Source organism: Blennius ocellaris (genome assembly GCF_963422515.1).
Source record: "Blennius ocellaris genome assembly, chromosome: 22".
NCBI lineage: Eukaryota > Metazoa > Chordata > Actinopteri > Blenniiformes > Blenniidae > Blennius > Blennius ocellaris.
In genome coordinates, this window is record NC_137671.1 from 1,350,594 (window position 1) to 1,365,942 (window position 15,349).

Sequence of the window (15,349 nt, forward strand, 5' to 3'; positions counted from 1 at the left end):
TTTTTTTTGTGGAAGAGTCAGAAAAGTGCTGCGGAAAGTATTTGTTGTAGCCTTAAAGCGACGCGTTGAATACAATCGCAAACATTTATTAATCCAGGTTCTGTGTGGTTTTTTTAAAATGCAGGATTAAATGTACTTCAGGTAAGGTGAGTTTAAAAAAAAAAAAAAAAAAAAAAGTTGAATGGTGCAGTGCTACTCACTGTCACACTACAGGAGGTCTTTGCTTTATATTTGTACACACATTTTAATTTGTGCCTTTTATATATACATATATCTCAATGCTGAGATTTTAGCATCGGCGGAATCAGAAATGTGTTGAAGGTCATGTAAATACGTAGATTTGTAAGATAAACGTGTGACACCGCTGTTTCAAATGAACTGTAACATCCTGAAATTGTGTTTTTTGCCTCGGTGACGGATTCAACTGCAGCGTAGTAGAGCTGAGGTGTTTCAGAATAAAAGCACAGAGACACGACCGGCTGTACCGTTTCTGCTTCGTCCGAAATGATAATTCAACGATTGATGGGAACCGGCGTTTATTTGGAAATCACTCAAACACAAAATACATAAAAACTCCATCATTCCATCATGTTTTAGGAACCGCAGGTGATGCAGAGTGGATCATGTTGACGTAAGTAACTCCTCCTGTTGTTGTGAGTGTATCTCAGTGTGATTTCACAATAAAACTCCAAGTGCATGTTAGACCAGCTGCAATCTGATTTCTGGTACAAGGAGCCCAATTAACTGTCACAACACGTCCTTTTCGTGCCGTCGTCCGGATTCCTTAACGTGACATTTCTCTCGTCAAATAAATAAAGTTGCAAAGGCAAGAGGTGAAGTCTGCAGGGCCGAGGTTAGGAGCCCCCCCGGGGGCCTCCGGCCGGCTGGAAGCCTTCCGTCTCCATCTTCTCCTTGAATTTCAAGAACTCTCTCCTCTTGGTGAAGTATTTCACCTGGAACACACAGACGCCACATATTCAAGGTTCAAGGTGTTTTATTTGTCATTTCAACAGTAAAAGCCAGGTTTCACAGTGTAATGGAATTCTTGCATTCTCGCTCTCTCCCTCTCCCGCTCTCTCCCTCTCCCCCCCCTCTCTCGCTCTCTCCCTCTCCCGCTCTCTCCCTCTCCCCCCTCTCTCTCTCGCTCTCTCCCTCTCCCCCCTCTCTCTCCCTCTCCCCCCTCTCTCTCTCTCCTCTCCCCCCTCTCTCTCTCCCTCTCCCCCCTCTCTCTCGCCCTCTCCCTCTCTCTCGCCCTCTCTCTCGCCCTCTCCCCCTCTCTCTCGCCTCTCCCTCCCTCTCCCCCTCTCTCTCGCCCTCTCCCTCCCTCTCGCCCTCTCCCTCCCTCCCCCCCTCACTCGCTCTCCCTCTCTCTCTCTCTCCCTGCCTCCCCCCCTCTCTCCCCCTCTCTCTCTCTCTCTCCCTCTCCCCCCCTCTCTCTCTCTCCCTCTCGCTCTCCCTCTCTCGCCCTCATCTTCTCTTGAATTTCAAGAACTCTCTCCTCTTGGTGAAGTATTTCACCTGGAACACACAGACGCCACATGTTCAAGGTTCAAGGTGTTTTATTTGTCATTTCAACAGTAAAAGCCAGGTTTCACAGTGTAATGGAATTCTTGCTTTGCCGTCTACCCTGGAGCCGACATGCATGAATAAATAGAATAAAATAACAGAATTGCAAAATATTATTCCACTACTATCCTCTTGAAAGAAAAGGAGAAACACTCCAGATATTGTGTTCCCATCGCATCAGAGCAGATGTAAGTATAAGTAGAAGTCAGATTTACCCACTGAGCCGGACACTTTGCCTCGAACTCGCTGTGGAGCTTCTGGCAGGGCGAAGGATCGTCGTCGTTGTCGTCTAGACACTTCCAGAGCAGATCCCTGGAGTCCCAGCAGGCCTTCCTCTCCGAGGAGTTCGGAGCCGTCATGTCCAGATCCACACAGATCGGCTACCAGAGTGACATCTGCCGAGAAGGGTAAAGAAAGTCCTATAAATAAAAAACAATGCACATAAAATACACTCATGCGTTTCTGAACACGGGGGTCGTTTTCGTTCTTAAAACTCACTGAATGAGGCGTTAAAATCTCCGTGTCGCTTCTGTCGGCGCCTCTCGCTCCATAAAACTCGAAATAAAATAACAAAAACAGCGCAAAAGAGTCACAATTCTCCCAAAATCCGACTTTTTTGTAACGTGTTTATAAAAACACAGCCGTGAAGGACGAGCGCGGGCACTTCCGGCTACGTAGTGATGACGACACAGCAGGCGCACCACAGATGACGCACCGCGCGAGGGCGCACTTTGATAACGTAGAGACGCTGAGAGATATTCTTTTTGTTTGTTTTATTTTTTTGTTTTGTTTTATTTTTGGAAAACAAACGAAGTAGAGAAAGTTACAAGTTATTTATGTTTTAATTTAAAAAAAAAAAATCTGATTGAAATGCTGCTGAACTGCCTTGTTTTGTTGTTTCAGAGAGAGAGAGAGTGATAGATAGATAGATAGAGAAAGAGAGAGAGAGAGAGAGAGAGAGAGAGAGATGTTGCTGTTTTCATCGATGAAAGCTATTTCTAATATAATTAAATTGTATTTCTATATTGCCAAATACAATCATTTCAAGGCACTTTTATAAAGAAAAACCCAACAGTTCCACAAGCGACGATGGAAAACTTCCCTTATATAGGAAAAAAACCCTTTGAGGCGGGATGGGAGGGAAAAGGAAGAACAGTTAAAAGTTAGCCAATTAAAAGTACTGTAAAGAATGTAAAAATGCACGAGAAGAGGTGTGAATTTTAGACACGCGCAGATGAGGTGCAATTTTTTTTTTTACACTTTGTACTTGTTTATCTGCACTTGTCCTGCAGATAAGACTGCAGCAGAATCCTAAAAAACAAACAAACAAAAAAACTGAAGAAGGTTGAACATGTTTACTCCTTTCTGAGTGCCTTTATGTAAAAAATAAATAAATAAATAAGAATGAAGCCTAAAAGTGGCTGTTGATTTCACCTCAAGTGACCCTGTCGCAGCCCGGCGCTCCACTCGGGGTAGGTTTGGATGTACGAGCATTAATTTATTCATGTTTTGTTTTTTTTCCCTCCAACCCTGAAAGTCTAATCCCAACACAACAAGGCTTTACATGAATGTACAATTAAGTTTGTGTGTGTGTGAGAGAGAGAGAGAGAGAGAGAGAGAGAGAGAGAGAGAGAGAGAGAGAGAGAGACGCAGAATGAAAATGTGGGTTGATTAACTCTCTTTTTCTTTTTCCTTCTGTGTCCCTCGGCCTCCCCGGTTGCCATGGCGTCCTGCAGAAATCCATCTCAGATTGTTGCACTTGAAAAGAAGGAAAGAAAGAAACACCCACCAGCAGAGCGGGGACGAGCTGCTCCCCCTGTTCTGGGGGGGAAGTAAGTGTTTGTTGCCACCGTGTGTGAGTGTGACCCCTCTCTCTCTCTCGCTCTCTCGCTCTCTCTCTCTCGCCCTCTCATTCAGTATTTATGTCACAAAACCATTTCGTGACCTCACTTCAAGTTTTGTTTCCGCCACTGTCAATGAGTGTTTTCTCTAAAGACGTACAGACCAGAATAGAAACTAGAAAAGTTTGGTTAAAAAAACAATAAAACAAAAATACAAATAAAACAAAAAAACTCCCAGCCTGACCTCTCAGTGTAGAAACAAAAAATCTTGTGAATAAATAGCTGATTTTACTGAAATTGTGTAAAAAAAAAAACAACAACAAAAAACTGTCAAACTTTGTGGCCCATGGCCGTGAGACATTATGACGTTTGTCTGCAATACATGGATTTGACCACCAGGGGCGCAGTCGCGTCTATATTCAGTGTTGAGTCACTTCAGGTGATCAGGAGCACTTCAACAATTCAATCGTTCGTTTGCATGTTGTTTAGAGCATTTTGTGTTTTTCTTTCTGGAAATCAGAAGGAAAAAAACAAACAAACAAACATTCAAACCGCCGATTTAAAACACGGAAAGATCTGAATGTATTTACACGTTGTCGTGTGATTTTATGTGCGCAAGTTTAGAAATTAAACTGCAGCTCAATAGTTTTTTCAATAAAACCCCAGAAACAGGTATAAATAATAAGAATAATAAATAGGAATAATAAATAATAATTAAAATTGAAATAATAAATAATATTACAAATTTAAATAATAAAACGAGTAAAAAATTATAATATTATAAATAATAATAATAAACTTAATGAAATAATAATAATTGTTAATAATAATAATAATATTTATAATAATACATTTGTAGTAATAATATATAACAAGATAAATGAAATAATTATTATTGTTAATAAAAAAAAATGTGTAGTAGTAATGATAATAATAATAATAAAATAAATGAAATTATTATTATTAATAATAATAATAATAACAATAAAAAATGTGTAGTAATAAACAAATATATAATAATAACAATAACAATAATAATAATAATAATAAATAATAATTAAATAATTAAAAAAGATAATAATAATAACAATAATAATAATAACAACAACAATAATAATAAAAAATTATAATAATTAAAAAATAATTATAATAATAATTGCATTAAAAGATAACTCATACCAGCCACTTTCAAAAAAGAAAAAGAAAAAACGACTCCAGCACAGCGTCGTCATATTGGCACTGATTTTAAAAGCAAGAAATCAATTCTGCATGTAAATAGGATGAAAGTGTCCGTTTGTGTTTCCTCCTGTGTGAATCCCTCCGTCTCACTTCTCTGGTGACTCAGATCTGAACGCACTTACATGTGATTCACCACAGAAAGGTGAAGGAAATGAGGATGTGAATGAGGAGGAGGAGGAGGAGGAGGAGGAGGAGGAGGAGGAGGAGGAGGAGGAGGAGGAGGAGGAGGAGGAGGAGGAGGAGGAGGAAGAGAGATATTTGCATGACCTACATTTCTAAATGTATGTTCACTCATTCCGTTTATCACCACATGCAGGAGTTGTACAGTATTCATGGAGTGGAGGACGGCAGACATTAGTCATCTGAGCCGCGTCGTTTTAAATATGGAACAAAACAGGCTTGAATCCAGACGGAGAGGCGTCGATAAGGAAAAGTGATCGTTCCGATTTTCCTCTCTGCTTCGAACAAACGGTGATTTGTAAGGTTGAGTGGACCTACAAGAGTTTATTGATGAGAAAACGGCGCAGATTCTCCCTGTAGGATCTCCTTCTGTGTGTGTGTGTGTGTGTGTGTGTGTGTGTGTGTGTGTGTGTGTGTGTGTGTGTGTGTGTGTGTGTGTGTGTGTGTGTGTGTGTGTGTGTGTGTGTGTGTGTGTGTGTGTGTGTGTGTGTGTGTGTCTGCAAATCAAGCGCAACTCCTGGATCCAGGAGAGTTTATGACTCAAATTGGATTTTAAGCTCAGCGGAGAATCAGCCGTTACCGTCAGTGTGTTGGCCGCCATTAACAGGAGGACGCACACACACACACACACACACACACACACACACACACACACACACACACACACACACACACACACACACACACACACACACACACACACACACACACACACACACACACACACACACACACACACACACACACACACACACACACATCGACCAGTGTTTGTCCACCCAGTGGTGTCCAGGATCCTGACCTCCCAACAGTCAATATCACTGTCAACCTGGAAACGGCCTCCGCCGTCATGGCAACGGGGTGCAGGGACACACACACACACACACACACTGTATACAACCTGCTTGTTATCTGTGTTTTGTTGGGAAATGGACGGCCAACATGTGAGGAGAAACAAACCAAAAGACAGAAAAATTGTAATAATAAAAAAAAGGAAAATGAACGACCGCAACGGTAAAATGCTCAAAATGGTAGTAAAGAGTGTAGGAGTAACACATTATTCCAGCAGGTGGCAGTAATGCAACTTTAAGGATGCAAACTTCCGTTAAACCAAGAAGAAGAAGAATTTATGTGTTTGGAAAGTAAATGCTAAAAGTAAATAACTTTTGGCATTTACTTTTAGTGGGTGGTAGCAGGAAGTCAGGTTGTGACAGGGGGTCAGGTTGTGACTGGGTGGTAACAGGAAGTCAGGTTGTGACAGGGGGTCAGGTTGTGACTGGGTGGTAACAGGGAGTCAGGTTGTGACAGGTGGTAACAGGAGGTCATGTTGTGACTGGTGGTAACAGGAAGTCAGGTTGTGACTGGGCGGTAACAGGAAGTCAGGTTGTGACTGGGTGGTAACAGGAAGTCAGGTTGTGACTGGATGGTAACAGGAAGTCAGGTTGTGACTGGATGGTAACATGAAGTCAGGTTGTGACTGGGTGGTAACAGGAAGTCAGGTTGTGAACGGGTGGTAACAGGAAGTCAGTTTGTGACTGGATGGTAACAGGAAGTCAGGTTGTGACTGAGTGGTAACAGGAAGTCAGTTTGTGACTGGGTGGTAACAGGAAGTCAGGTTGTGACAGGTGGTAACAAGAAGTCAGGTTGTGACAGGGCAGTAACAGGAAGCCAGGTTGTGACAGGTCGGTAACAGGAAGTCAGGTTGTGACTGGATGGTAACAGGAAGTCAGGTTGTGACAGGGCGGTAACAGGAAGTCAGGTTGTGACTGGGTGGTAACAGGAAGTCAGGTTGTGACAGGAGGTAGCAAGAAGTCAGGTTGTGACAGGGCGGTAACAGGAAGTCATGTTGTGACAGGGTGGTAACAGGAAGTCAGGTTGTGACTGGATGGTAACAGGAAGTCAGGCTGTGACAGGAAGGTAACAGGAAGTCAGGTTGTGACTGGATGGTAACAGGAAGTCAGGTTGTGACAGGAAGGTAACAGGAAATCAGGTTGTGACTGGATGGTAACAGGAAGTCAGGCTGTGACTGGAAGGTAACAGGAAGTCAGGTTGTGACTGGATGGTAACAGGAAGTCAGGGTGGAGTTGAAGCAAAAAAATTGTATTAACGGTGAGAAAAAGAAAAAACCCATGAAAACGACAGTGTTTCCAGCGTTTCGACAGCTTCAACGTTAAACTGCCGTCGTTTTTCCAAATGGCTGCCATGAAAAGTTGAAACGAAAATGCAACAAGCGACAGATTTAATCTGAGCGGCTGCTTTGGCCTGAACTGGTTATAACAGTTATAGGTTGTAAAAAAAAAAAAAAAAAAAGAACACGAGAGTCGGGTTCAAAGATCACAAGATCCAAAGATTGAAATAAAGAAGCGAGTCAGAGTTTGGTGTTTGGCGGCGCTGCAGGTTATTGACCTTGTTCCACTCGTCGTTATAAAGCGCAGTCGGAGAGAGGAAACGTATAATCCATAATCCATCATCCATCATCCATCATCCATCATCCATCATCCTGACTGTTTGCACCCAGAACAGAAGCAGCTTTAAGGGGAAGGAGAGGAAAAAAGGAGATTTTGCAGGAGGCTGGGTTTTTTTTTTTTTTTGCTTCAGTCTCATGCAGCTTAAACAAATTTGTGTCGAGAAGTGTTGTTGTTTTTTTTTATAATCCGAACCCTCACACTACTTATATAATCCACACATCCCCCTTTTTCTCTTACCAGGTTGACTTTTATCCCGGAAGTTGGCCTCACATTGCAGACCTGTGCCCACATGAGTGTGTTGTTGTTGTTGTTTTTGTTTTTGTTTTTGTTGTTGTTGTTGTTGTTGTTGTTGTCGTTGTTGTTGTTGTTGTTGTTGTTGCACCATTGAAGCCTGTTGCAGAGGCGCCGCAACAGGGTAGGCGACACAGGCGATTGACTGGGGCTCCGAGCTGAAGGGGGGGGGGCCCGAGGGACGACTGACATCAGTCAATTTCAATGACAAGATAATGAAACTGCTTTAAACCAGAGTTTTTCAACCTTTTTGAGCCAAGACACACTTTTTTCTTTGGAAAAACCTGGAGTCACACCACCACCACCCGAAAATGTTAAAATGTGAAACTCTGTAGCCTCTATTAACAATATAAAGTCTTTCTCATCACAGTTTTATCAACAGGAATCCAGTAAATCCAGAAAGCAAGGACTTTTTTTAATAGTGACTCCGTCAGTGTGAAACCTGGACCTGATGGATGAAGAGCTGAGATCCTGGTTTTCAAAAACTTCTCCATCACTGTCACTGACACAGTACTTTGATACAAGATGGTAGCAGGAGGTGGAGATGAACCACACTGACGTCTGTCACTTTACATTTCACCGGCAAAGTTCTGTGCTGCCCTCTAGTGGTGAAGAGTATTTATACATGATTACTCTGCAACACACTGTCGCTGTGAGAGCAAATGTTTCTGCTCTCGAACCCCCGCGAACGGTCTGACTGTCAGTGTCTGTCGTTTCGGTGTAAACGGACACTTTCAAAATGTTGCTGTGTCTGATATGCAAACTTGTTCTCGTGAACAAATGACAAAAGTTCCTTTCAAGTGATCGTCTCGATGACGAAAGACACAGAGGACGCCTGATGTACATGAAATACCAAAGCCGCCAGGTGACCACGATCACACTCTGGGGCTCATGCAGGTGAAACACATCAGGACAGGGAGCAGCAATCAGACACCAGGAGGGGAAGTTCCTGTTGACCACACAATTGTCTAAAACCTTTGAATAAACAGGCCTGTGCTGTATAAAGTATATATTTTTTAAAGTCATTCAATACCTGAATCAATCTGATCTAATAAAAAAAAATATATATATATTAATACTTTGAAATGAAGTGATTCAAGTATTTGATAGGTTGATGATGTGAGATGATGTTGAAGCTTTATGTTCCACGTGCAGAACAAAGTATCTTGTCTTCATCATGTGTGAATTCATAGGATCTAAGCATGATGGTGCAAAGAGCGCGTGACTGGCAGCCGCATGCTGCAGACGCACTATATGGAAGAGGGGGGGGGGGGGGGGGGACACACTGTATGGGGGGGGTTAACCAAAAAAAAAAAGCGCCACGAGGGTTGTTATAGGCGCCATACGCTGATTTTCATTAAGGGCAGTGGGCGGCCCGCGCGTGTGCGCGCGCGCTCCGAGCGCGTCTCCTCATTGCGCCGCGCAGCCGTGCGCGTCTCTCTCATCATCCAACCAGCCGAGGAATCCAAACCCGGAGCCGCAGCCGCAGCCGTCCGGCTCGCAGACAGCAGGAGGAGCCGCGGCGGAACGATGACCTCTTAGCGCGTCTTTTTTGTTTTATTTTATTTTTAATTTTTTATTTTATTCTTTTTACGCACGACCGTCCGTCCGTCCGTCCGTCCGTCCCGGACACTTCACGTTCGACCCCCTCCAGCAAAAAAAAGAAGAAGAAGCGATGGACCCGGTGGTTCCGCGGACCGACGTCCTCGTCTCCCGGCTGCTGCTTCTCACACACATCGGTAAGAAACCGGCGGAGGGACGATCGCTGTCACGCGATTCGGTTGGAAATTTGCGCTTTGCAGTCCGCACAAAAAAAAATAAAATACATGTGCGGTGGTGAGATGATGAGAGATATTCCAGATGTGGAGATTTAATTTTTAATTTTTTTGAACCCTCCTCAGTGGATCCCAGCATTTCACACTCGCATTGAGTTTGATTCATCTGCGGGGCTTTTCTGTCCCCGTTTTTTTTTTTTTTTTTTTTTTTTTTACTGAAGTTTATTGGCGTCGCTGCGTGTTTTTTGCGCACCGCGTTCACTGATTGCGCGCCTCGATTTGTTGCGCAAACTTATTTGTTGTGGTTCCGGAGACGCGCCTGCAATTACTGGCGTCTGCGTTGCAATTTGCATGGAAACATCAACCCATAAAGAAATCTGACATCCTGCACTTGGGCAACCCCCCCTTCTCCTCCTCCTCCTCCTCCTCCTCCTCCTTCTCCTTCTTCTCCTTCTTCTCTACCTCCCCCCTTTTTTGTTTGCGTTTTGCACGGTTCTAAAATTGACATTTGTGATGCTTTGTTAAAAAGCGGGGATCACTGGAGGGATGTTGTCGGATCACACTGGAGACTTCCGGAGAGCTGGTGGAGTAACAGGTGGGGGAAGTCTGGGAGGAGGAGGAGGAGGAGGAGGAGAAAAGGGCTTTTAACATGTTTGCAACATCCGCATCTGTGACGGACGTTTTGGAAACGCAAGTCCTCACTTTCAAAATCAAGTCTGTGCAACAGAAATCACTGCAATACTTTTGTTTTTTCATGTGTATTTTGAGAAAAAAGACATATTGAGCGACCCAGAAACTGTTCCTGAACATTTCTCACCAAATATACCTAAAAACCCTTAAAAAAAAAAACCTAAGAGGTTTGCAAAAGAGAAAAACGATGAAGAAACTCAATTTCTTTCAATATAAACTGAATCAGGTTGTAACAGAATTTCTGAATATATCAGACGCTCCTTTATTGATTCATTTCAAGTTTTTCCCTTCATTCTAAGCAGCGGAACTCGTTTATCTCACGCGAAGCGCAAGGGTTTCTGGGTAATCTGCTTCGTCTCGGACGAGACTGAAAACTTCCACGCAGGAATCGGCTGTTAAATATGTCGAATGCGGAAAATCTTGAATACCAATAGAAACTTGGAGCTTCGTAACGATTTCCATCAAGGCTTTTTGAACAGTTAAAGCTTAAAAAAACAATTGGTTCTTAACGGAGTTGTGTTTTAAATACGATTTCTCATATTTGGTCGAAGCAGCAGGATTATGGGACTCGGAGGTCTTCTAATGTTTTCATGCCTGAAATGAACCCGAGTCGCATTTATTTGACCATAAATGCACTTAAATCCTTGTTTACATAGCTTATTAAGTGAAAACGCATCATTTCTGTGTTTCTGTTTCAGAAAAGTTTCACATTTAAAAAAAAAAAGAAATGGTAGAAACACTGTAGTTTTCATGTTTGGCCACTAGTGGGTGCTGTTTGGGTTTTTTTTGTAATGAACCGACACACGTGTGCTAAACATCAACGAGGACGAGGAAGTTGGATTTCTATGACGTGCAACTCTATAATTCTAGGAGAAAACGGACTGGGAGTCATGACATTGGATGAAACGTCGTCCTTCTACTGAGCATGTGCAGAAGAACACAGTTGTTATGTAAACGGGGCTAAAGGGTAATAGATGGCGTTTCTTTCACTTTTGATCGCAGTGCGATTCCTCCCGCTTGGGTTTCAGAGGCTGAAGCTCACATTTCCTATAAAATTCCTCCAAATTAAGATCCCGGACTGGCTCCGCCCCCCCGAGGCTTTATAGAAGCCGGTGCCCCGTGTGAGCTGCTGTTTGTTTGTTTTGGGGGTTTCTTCTCTCCGTATACACAAGTGAAAGATCTCATTGGAGAGAATCTCAGCGTCCTGTCCGCCATCTGTCTCTCAATATGCCCGGACAACAAACTCCAAATCTCACTCTGGTCCTGGCCGTCGTCCTCGCGGCGCCATATGCTTTTTCGACGAAACAAACCCCCCCGTCCAGATCGTCCATCTGAATACAACGCCGGCCGTCTGGTTCCTCTGAGAGCGGGGAATGTTGGAACGTGTACATGCAAGTGTTAAAAAACCAAAAAAACAAAAATCCCAGCAGCTCTTGAGTTTTCGTTTCCTGTGATCCTGCCGGTCGGAGGTTTGAAAACCAATCTGACTCGGCTCAGCGTGGCGGTTGTGTGCACGCGCCGGCCTCCCCCCGCGTTTCGTGCCGCCTCACAGCAGAGCCTGGAATCGCTGTCGGCGGCAGAATCGGCAGCGTCACTATATATATATATATATATATATATATATATATATATATATACGGCTGCAGAATGCCTTGCAATTTTAAATACCCCCAAAACGAAGAATTATGTGTCCTCTGCACTTTGCATTCCAGCTCTGTACGTCGACGTTATTTGACCGAACGTGGCGCCCTATTGCAGTTGAGGAGCCACATCAACCTGATCTGACCTCTGACCTCTGGAGGCCCAACAAGTCAAACGTCACATGTTAAACTGCAGATACGGACAAATGTCAAAGTCTTTCCTTCTTTTGATCCTTTTGTAGCTGCAACAATTTGCCAGTCTGTTCTGAAATTTGCATATTAAAGTTAATCAGATATTATTATATTTGCAAAAAGAAACCAAAACCCTCAGTCACCTTTATCTGGATATCGTGTTTTTATTCAGGATTAAAACAATTTGTCATCATCTGGATATTTTTTTTTAGTTTACGTGTCTAAAGTGTCACTTCACATAAATTGGACACATTTATTGTGAAAGGTGTCCATTAATTAATTCTGACCAAGGGCGGTTTTCAATGTCATTTTTGCCGATCTAGTGTTTTTACATCAGCTTCTGTCAGTTTTCATATTTATACTTTAAAAAAAAAAATAAAAAAAAAAAATCCCATGGCGGCCGGATTAGATGCTCTGGCGGGCCGCTTCTGGCCCCCGGGCCGCATGTTGGACACCCCTGATTTATTGGGAATACGGCACAAAGTCAGAAATGAAGAAAAACGCCACAAACCAACAATTACAAAAAAAAAAAGTAATCATATACTTAAAGTATTTGTTGATTTTTATCTCCAGTTCTATCACAGTACCCAGTACTCGCCGGCGTTACCGCATGTCGAAAGAAGTGCATTTGCATACATAGAAAGACATTTCAAAATATAGGTAACTCAACACTCTGAGGCCTTGCTTTTTTACATTTTTGACCTCTCGGTTATTTTTGTATATTTCTAAGGTTGAAACTTGGAAGAGCGTAAACGGCGCAGCTGCAGACGTAACGGTTAATAATTGGTCATTTAATGAGGTTGAAATCAGTGGAAGTCAACGTATCGGAACTAATATCGCAAGTCGTAAAAATATTTGGTATTGAATAAGTTTGAGTGGGATCCGTTCTGCGTGCTCGTTAACTGGCTTAACACTTTGACTTAACGCAGCGAGGATCTACATATAATCTCTATGTGGGGGAGAATTACGTTGTGGCTGTGAGCTGAAACCATCTGTCCGCCGGCAGAGGGGAGGCCCCCCCCCGATGGCGTCCTCGTAATTGCCTGCAAAATACTGGCACACACACACACACACACACTGCCGAATGCATTAATAACACAGATATTCGAGCTCCGCCGACCTTCACACTGTGTGAAGTGAAGTGATGATTCCCTTTAGACTTATCGGAAAAAATTGCAGCAAAATGTCATTTATTTATTTATTTATTCAACCATGTTCACGTTTTACTTAACGGGGTCACACATTAATGTGAAAAGCAGCACGGTGGAGACGTCGTCTTATTGTTCACGCCCCTTTGAGTACAGAAAAATCGATGACCATAAGCGGCTTTGATCCCTTCAACAAAATTGTAACACACTTTAAAAAGCGTTTAAGAATCAATCGTTTGAACAATTTGGAAAACAAAAGCAAATTTCCCCATTGCAACGTGCAAGTAACATTTTTTTACATTCCTGCATCTGCATCTCCTTAAACATATTTTTTAAATGTATTTATTGTTTGAGAACATTTTAATGTGTTCTTTAATGAATTCCATAATTTTCGGGAGAAAGGGACACAAAAATTTCCTTTTCGTCTCGTGTCGTCTGTCATCAAGGTCAATTTCATGTAAATATGTTCCAACTTGTGTTAATTTTTCCACATGGTCAGTAATTTTTTTTTTAATTAACAAGGTCTTTAAATTTCAGCTTCACAGAAAAGTCGTTTGTACGGTCAAATTATACGACTTGAATTGGCATTCCGGCTCCAAACGTTTTAGTTTTTTTTAATATTCGAGTTTATATAGAATGATAATAGAGAATCAATCGGCTCATGTACACTGACTTTTAGGTTTTACATGTTTGTTCTGAAGGAAAACACACAAAAAATACAGATAATTTAATTATCTCGCACCAGTTTTTGCCACTTTAACCCAATAAAAGCAAACAAATATCTTGAAATCCAAATAAAAGCAAACAAATATCTTGAAATCCCAATAAAAGCAAACAAATATCTTGAAATCCAAATAAAACCAAAAAAATATCTTGAAATCCCAATAAAACCCAAAAAATATCTTGAAATCCCAATAAAACCAAACAAATATCTTGAAATCCAAATAAAACCAAAAAAATATCTTGAAATCCCAATAAAACCCAAAAAATATCTTGAAATCCCAATAAAACCCAAAAAATATCTTGAAATCCCAATAAAAGCAAACAAATATCTTGAAATCCCAATAAAACCAAAAAAAAAACTTGAAATCCCAATAAAACCGAACAAATATCTTGAAATCCCAATAAAAGCAAACAAATATCTTGAAATCCCAATAAAACCCAAAAAATATCTTGAAATCCCAATAAAAGCAAACAAATATCTTGAAATCCCAATAAAACCAAAAAAAAAACTTGAAATCCCAATAAAAGCAAACAAATATCTTGAAATCCCAATAAAAGCAAACAAATATCTGGAAATCCCAATAAAAGCGAACAAATATCTTGAAATCCCAATAAAACCAAAAAAAAAACTTGAAATCCCAATAAAACCGAACAAATATCTTGAAATCCCAATAAAACCCCAAAAAAAACTTGAAATCCCAATAAAAGCAAACAAATATCTGGAAATCCCAATAAAACCAAAAAAAAACTTGAAATCCCAATAAAAGCAAACAAATATCTGGAAATCCCAATAAAACCAAAAAAAAACTTGAAATCCCAATAAAAGCAAACAAATATCTGGAAATCCCAATAAAACCAAAAAAAAACTTGAAATCCCAATAAAAGCAAACAAATATCTTGAAATCCCAATAAAAGCAAACAAATATCTTGAAATCCCAATAAAAGCAAACAAATATCTTGAAATCCCAATAAAACCCCAAAAATATCTTGAAATCCCAATAAAACCCCAAAAATATCTTGAAATCCCAATAAAACCCCAAAAATATCTTGAAATCCCAATAAAAGCAAACAAATATCTTGAAATCCCAATAAAACCCAAAAAATATCTTGAAATCCCAATAAAACCCAAAAAATATCTTGAAATCCCAATAAAAGCAAACAAATATCTGGAAATCTTTTGAAGTCCACCTTTTCTTGAACCCGCGATACGTCTAAACCCAAATCCAGACGTTCCCCCCCCGCGGGCTTGTCCGTCCAGCCCGCGAGGACAGACTGGACATGATCCAGTCAGATGATCCGGTGTTTCTTTAATTCCTCCCGTCCTTAGCTCTGCTCTTTTTATTTGTCACCGTGCAAAGTGGACGAGAAATAAAAAAAAAACAACAACCTACTTCTCCATCAAGCTTTAATTCCATGCTTAAGATGAGATTATGCGTAGACTAATACACACACACACACACACACACACACACACACACACACACACACACACACACACACACACACACACACACACACACACACACACACACACACACACACACACACACACACACACACACACACACACACACACACTGAATCTTGTTAGAAAGA

General features: G+C 41.4%; 2 protein-coding genes across 2 annotated transcripts in view; one reads left to right on the plus strand and one right to left on the minus strand.

Annotated features, from left to right (window-relative positions):
- Nucleotides 1-527: 527 nt before the first annotated feature.
- coa6 (cytochrome c oxidase assembly factor 6) lies at nucleotides 528-2,229 on the minus strand. The gene is made up of 3 exons (XM_080518427.1): nucleotides 2,065-2,229; nucleotides 1,782-1,961; nucleotides 528-953 (listed from the first exon to the last, which is right to left on the minus strand). The coding sequence occupies exons 2-3, from the start codon at nucleotides 1,923-1,925 to the stop codon at nucleotides 855-857; spliced, it is 243 nt and encodes an 80-aa protein (XP_080374553.1). The 5' UTR covers nucleotides 1,926-1,961; nucleotides 2,065-2,229; the 3' UTR covers nucleotides 528-854.
- Nucleotides 2,230-9,260: 7,031 nt separating this feature from the next.
- Nucleotides 9,261-15,349, plus strand: part of ptprz1b (protein tyrosine phosphatase receptor type Z1b) — a gene marked incomplete at both ends in the record, with an annotated part of 22,587 nt that continues 16,498 nt past the window's right edge. The window contains one exon of the mRNA XM_080518534.1: nucleotides 9,261-9,365. Within this exon, the coding sequence (XP_080374660.1) occupies nucleotides 9,261-9,365 (105 nt within the window). The remainder of the gene's footprint in view (nucleotides 9,366-15,349) is intronic.